The 6103-nt window shown below is 45.0% G+C and overlaps 1 protein-coding gene across 1 annotated transcript in view; it reads left to right on the top strand.

Moving 5' to 3' along the window:
- The first annotated feature begins 2630 nt into the window (after positions 1-2630).
- The window catches only part of UBXN4 (UBX domain protein 4), a 50913-nt gene continuing 47440 nt past the window's right edge, over positions 2631-6103 (top strand). The window contains exon 1 of the mRNA XM_006880733.1: positions 2631-2736. Within this exon, the coding sequence (XP_006880795.1) occupies positions 2655-2736 (82 nt within the window). The 5' untranslated portion in view covers positions 2631-2654. The remainder of the gene's footprint in view (positions 2737-6103) is intronic.

The raw sequence follows: 6103 nt of genomic DNA, 5'->3' as shown, positions 1-6103 counted from the left end.
TAGTCAGGTGGGTGAGCTGTTCATTCCCTTTGTTGACACGTTGATATTCTTTGAATCCTTCATTCTCCTCTTTGACCTTAGTCTGAGCCTGACAATTTCTTCTTCTGTCATCCTTATTTATTGTCGAGCTCTCTGATGTGTGTGTAAGCAGGTGATTGAGAAGATCACGGTCTGAATTAGGTACTTTTGTCTTCAAAGTGACATCATTACTCTTCAGTATTTTGAAGAAGTCCTTGACAGCTGATTGGCCCAATGCAGTATGTCTACTGGTTTTCTGACTGGTGGTACCAAGGGTGTTGATTTTTATCCAATCGAGATGAAATCATTGGCGGCTTCAATCTTTTCTCCATCTATAATAATGTTGACTGTTGGACCTGTGGTGAAGATCTTTGTCTTCCTGATGTTGAGATGTAATCCATACTGAAGGTTGTAGTCCTTGATCTTCTGCAGCAAGTGTTTCATATTGATGTATAGTGTATTTAAAAACATGTTGTTGTTGTTGTTATGTGCCGTTGAGTCGCTTGCGATTCATAGTGACCCTATGTACAACAGCCCTGTCTGCTCTGTCCTATGCCAATGTCTCCGAAACACCCATCCCGATTACCCCAGTCACCAAATCAATCCACCTCCTAGAGGGCTTTCCCCTTCCGCACCTGCCCTCCACCCTACCAAGCATGATGTCCTTCTCCAAGGACCGGTCTCTCCTACAACATGACCAGAGTACCTCAGATGAAGCCTCAGAATCCTTGCCTCCAAAGAGCAGCCCGGTTTAACCCTTTCCAGGATGAATCTATTTGTTTTCCTAGCAGTTTCAATACTCTCAATACTCTTCTCCAGCACCATGGCTCAAAGGCATCAATTCTCCTTCTATCCTCCTTGGTCAGTGTCCAGCTCTCTGATGCATAACAAGTGATTGCAAAGACCCTGGCCTGTATCAGACGCACCTTAGTCTCCAGAGAGACACCACTGCTCTTCAGTACTTTAGAGAGGTCCCTAACAGCAGACTTTCCCATCGCAATACGTCTTTTAATTTCCTAGTTGCTGGTGCCAAGAGTGTTGATTGTGGAGCCAAGCTGACTAAAGCTGTGAACAATCTCAATCTCTTCACCATCTATCCTGATGCTGCCAATTGGTCCAGTGGTGAGAATCTTTCTCTTCTCGACATGAGCCTCAATTTATATTGGAGGTTGCAGTCCTTGACCCTCTGCAGCAAGCGCTTCAGGTCCTTCTCAGTTTCAGCAAGCAGGGTTGTGTCATCTGCATAACACAGATTGTTCCTAGATCTTCCACCAATCCTGACACGATACTTTTCCTCATAGAGCCCAGCCTCTCGGATGATCTGTTCTGCATACAGGTTGAAAAGGTATGGAGATAGTACACATCCCTGGCGTATGCCCTTCCCAATTTTGAACCATACAGTGTTTCCTTGCTCTGTTCTGATGACTGCCTCTTGGTCCAAGTATAGGTTTTGCATTAGAACCATCAAGTGTTCTGGGATTCCCATTCTTCCTAGAGTCAGCCACAGTTTTTTATTATCCACACAGTCAAATGCTTTTGCATATGCAATGAAGCACAGATAGACATTCCTCTGGTACTCCCTGCTTTCAGTTAAGATCGATCTAACATTAGCTACAATATCCCTAGTACCACGACCCCTTCTAAACCCAGCCTGGACTTCTGGCAATTCTCTGCTGATGTGCTGTTCCAGTCGTTTTTGAATAATCTTTAGCAGAATCTTACTTGCATGTGCAATCAATGATATTGTTTTATAGTTTCCACACTGTGTTGGGTCACCTTTCTTTGGAATGGGAACAAATATAGATCTCTTCCAGTCAGTTGGCCAAGTAGTTGTTCTCCAGATTTAAAAACATATGTATATTTAAATAAACAATACAAGGCTTCAGCTAATACCTAGATCATGTTCATGAAACATTAAATATGAATGTTTTCATTTTGATGGCATCCATCCACAAAATGCCAAACTCTGATTACAGGATATTCTTATATAAAATTGAAAAAAAATCATTCTTTTCTACAGTAGAAAGTGGCTGGATCTCACACAGTGGTCACTTACCATAAGACTATTACATGTTTCCATCTGGGGAGAGGGACTAATTTCTACACATTTAAATTCTCAAGAAGGCTGAGAATAGCATCTTCTAACCAATGAGCATCATCAGTTCCTTTAGCTTTGCTTAGTGACTCTCACTCCTGTCCTATTCACCTATGCTCCAGAAAATTTTCCACACGACGGGGAAAAGCTGAAGACTACCATTCCCGTCATGCTTATAAAAGAACTCTCGGACCTCATCGCTGTTCGTCAACCTGCCCCCCTTCTACTTCCGGGACTACAGGCCTGAGCGTAGCAGGGGGCCGGCACACACGCAGCTACCGACAAAACAACACGAAGCAGGGCGGGTGGGCGGAGTTTCAGTCTACGAATGGCGTCACGTGACGCCGGTGCTCTTCCGTCTCGCGCTTGCGCGTCTCCCAGGGGCCCCACTTCCGGGCGGGTGTGCGAGTGCGGAGCGGGAGGCGGGGGCTGGGCCATCTGGGGCTGCGGGGGCCGTAGGCTCGACTGAGGTGGGAGGGCGGGGCCGGCGCCTGGACCACGAAGAGGACACCCGAGTGAGCGCCTGGGCCCGAGGGGAACGATGCTGTGGTTCCAGGGCTCCATTCCGGCCGCCATCGCGTTGGCCAAGAGGAGCGGTTCGGTCTTCGTGGTGTTCGTGGCAGGTAAAGGGGGCGGGGCCCGACGTGGGTCGGCGGCACCCGCTCTGGCCTGCGGTGACCCCTTCCGTACCTTGGTTGTCAGTTTTCTCGTTGTGTTTGACTCCCAGCCTTAGAGACGCCCCTATGCAGCCTCTCTCCCCGTAGCTGCTGTGCAGACCGCGAACCGCTCTTTCTTAAGGCGCCGGCGCCCCAGACTTTGTCGGTCGCCGAGAACTCCGGCCTCCTGGTCCTTTAGTCCCCGCGTCTCTCCCTTCGCTTAGGCCCATGTCAGGCCTGGGCCCTGCCGCCCGCCTGACCCCGAAGCGCCGGGCCGGCCGCTGTGCGCAGGGAGCGGGGCGGTGGCGGCGCGCGGGCCAGGCCCCCGCTGACCCCCGCCGCTTTGGGGCGCAGGCCCCCGACCCTGCCCGCAGGGCCGCTGTCCAACTTTAGGCCCCGAGGACCCACCCAGTCGCTCTGAAGCCCGCTTAGCGCCAGGTGTTCGGATGGCCCATTCGACGCGTAGTGAGTTCATAATCAGTCGTGAGCTTTTCAGCAAGAAAGCTGTGTCATCGTTAAACGACAAAAGGAAACCACCTGATGTGTGCGGTGTCAGGTTCCTGGAGCGTAAACTTTTGAATTTAACGGGGAGTTTGATTTTTAGTTTATAAGTGACAGCGTAAGAGGCAGGGAAGGGTTTAAGGTGCGTTAATTTCTTTTTTGCAAATTTTACCGTTTGATCCGAAGGCACGGACTTTGAGGCCATAGTTCTTCCCATTGTTGGTCCTCCTGTCGAAAATCTTAAACCTGTGTGGTTCAGGGTTATGTTGTGCCATACCGTTTATTATTGAATTCGGCTAGATTTACAGTATATACCTCATGCAATGGGGTTATGGGTTTAGGGGATTTTCATTACATGAACGAAATGTTAGTGACTAATAACTAATTTGAAGTGTATAATTTCTTCAATTTGTAATTATCTGCCATAATAGACACTGCAGTGAAGAACAAGCTGTTACTCTTAATTTTTGTCAGAGTGCCGTTAATTGGAAGAGCTTGATACTATAATCCCTTTAATATTCTCTCTTTTAATAGCTGTGTTTTACATAAATAATTGCATAATCCTTAAAGAAAAAGTGAATCAAAGCGAGGATAATGGGTTTGGTTTTATTAGGATATACTTTAAACAAGCAAGCATCAGTGGCGTTGAGTTTTCTTTAATTCACTGTGTTAATACCAGACTGAGTTGAACTGCCCCACAGTGTTTACAAGGCAGTAATCCTTCTGAAAGTAAACTGCCATGTTTCTGTCCCTCAGAACAGCTGGGTAGGTTTGATGTCCTGACCTTGGTTTGTGGCTAAACATTTAACAGGGCACCATCACATGCTCACGAGTTAGTAGAGTTGGGATTTGTTCATAACAGTTGGAACTCTTCATGGCCGATCTTCCAGTGGTTTTCCAAGGCTGTAAATTACTCAGAAGGAGATTGTCCATCCTTCTCTCACAGAGTTGCCGATAACATTAGAACTGCAGTAAATGGGTTAACAGCACTACACCATCAGGGCGTATTTTTGTTAGGTACCCACCCAGTCAGTTCGTCTCACAGGCCCTTTGGACAACAGATCGAGACATTGCATGCATGATCCTGTGCCATCTTCACACTCACTGACCTCTCTTAGAACAGTAATAGTTGTATGATTAAGTTGTATTTTACTCTTAATCCTTTTCATTTTATTGTGTCCTTTAAGGGATGAGGAAACTTAACTATCAGCATTAAATGACATGTACCAGTGTCATAAGATTTGCATCGTGTCTTGTTCAGAATCTTAGCAATTAAAAAAAAAAAGAAATCTTATTTCCTTGGCAAAAACCAACGACTATAATTATAGGTTGCTTATGTAGCTACTGAAATTGGTGTAGAAATGTAGGATATGGTGACTCAACTCACTCATTGCTATCGAGTTGAAACTGGAGGAGGTTGCCCATCTTTCTCTCAACAAGCCTTTGGTTGATTTGCCAGTCTTTGGATTGGCAACATAGTTCCTTATGGACTGTGCTACTGGAGTGCCCTCGAATATGGTAGTTACATATTTAAACAAAAAACATTACCCATTGTCTCTGAACATTCCTAGAAAGTTAGTTGTTCAGTACTGCTGCATTGATTTCCAGCTTAAGTAGACCTGTGCATAATAGAATGAAATACTGTTCAGTCCTGTGTTACCTTCACAGTTATGTTTGAGCCTACTGTTGCATTGATGTTAGTCCATTCTCTCTTTTTTTTCCTGACCTTCCAGGGACTGATTCCTCCAATCTACATATCACGTATATAAGAGAATGTTTCTTTATCCTCCCACCTAAGGACCATCCTGGGTTTACTACTTCTGAAAGGATTTTTTTCCTTTTCCTTCTGGCAGTTCATGTTATAGTTAGTATTTTTCTGCTTTGGGGTTTTTTTGTTTTTTAAATTGTGATCTTAATGAGAGTTTACAGAAAGTTCTCTTTGATGAATTTTCCTCCCTTGCCCTGCCTTCCCCCTCCCCCAGTATACCCTCTAGTGCATGTCTTGTTCTAGATGTTAATTGTCATGCATATAATGCATAATCATACATTCCTTTCAGACAGTCCTGTCCTTCATGTGTTCCAGTGCAGTGTTATTATCGGTTCACTCTTTTCTCTTCTCTTGACTGCCCTTAGTGTCAGTCCAGTTTTATAATAGCACTCTTGTGCAATATGTGTTCTTTTTTAAAAATTTAATTTTTGGCTTTTCATTCACATTGTGTTTCATACAATCTTTCTTAAATATTTCTTGTAAAATTAACCAACATTGATCTGGGCCCACTACTAAGTCATCTTTTCAGATCCCCACTGGCTGTTTCCTAATACTATTTGCCCTTTTGTGACTGAGATATTTTTACTCAGCAGTGTCTTCTACGCTTATCCTTGTTGTATAATGTTTTACAAGTTCACTGATTTTCAGTCCTGCGTAATTTTCCATTGTGTATATGTATCATAGTTTTTTCTATCCATTTGTTTATTGATGGGCACCTGGACTGCTTCCATCTCTTGCTGCTTTGCAGCAGTAAACATAGAAATGCATACCTCTAGGGAGCTCTGGTGGCCAGTGGCAAGAAGTTGTACTGCAATCCCAGAGATATGTGGTTCAAATCCACCAGATACTCTGGCAGAGAAGGAGGGGCCATCTCCTCCTGTACCTGTCAGATACAATTTGACGATACACGCACAGAAAATAATGTTGTTTGTTGTTGTTATGTGCCGTCGAATTGCTTGCGACTCATAGCGACCCTGTGTACAACAGCCCTAAACTCTGCTCTGTCCTGTGCCAGTCGCATGGTCTCTGACACTCCCATCCCGATTATCCCAGTCACTGAATCAA

Source organism: Elephantulus edwardii, unplaced genomic scaffold (genome assembly GCF_000299155.1).
Source record: "Elephantulus edwardii isolate Elephantulus edwardi_28Jun2011 unplaced genomic scaffold, EleEdw1.0 scaffold00010, whole genome shotgun sequence".
In the NCBI taxonomy this organism is placed as follows: domain Eukaryota; kingdom Metazoa; phylum Chordata; class Mammalia; order Macroscelidea; family Macroscelididae; genus Elephantulus; species Elephantulus edwardii.
Note: the sequence above shows the minus strand (reverse complement) of the source record. Positions and strands in the feature narration are given on the sequence as shown.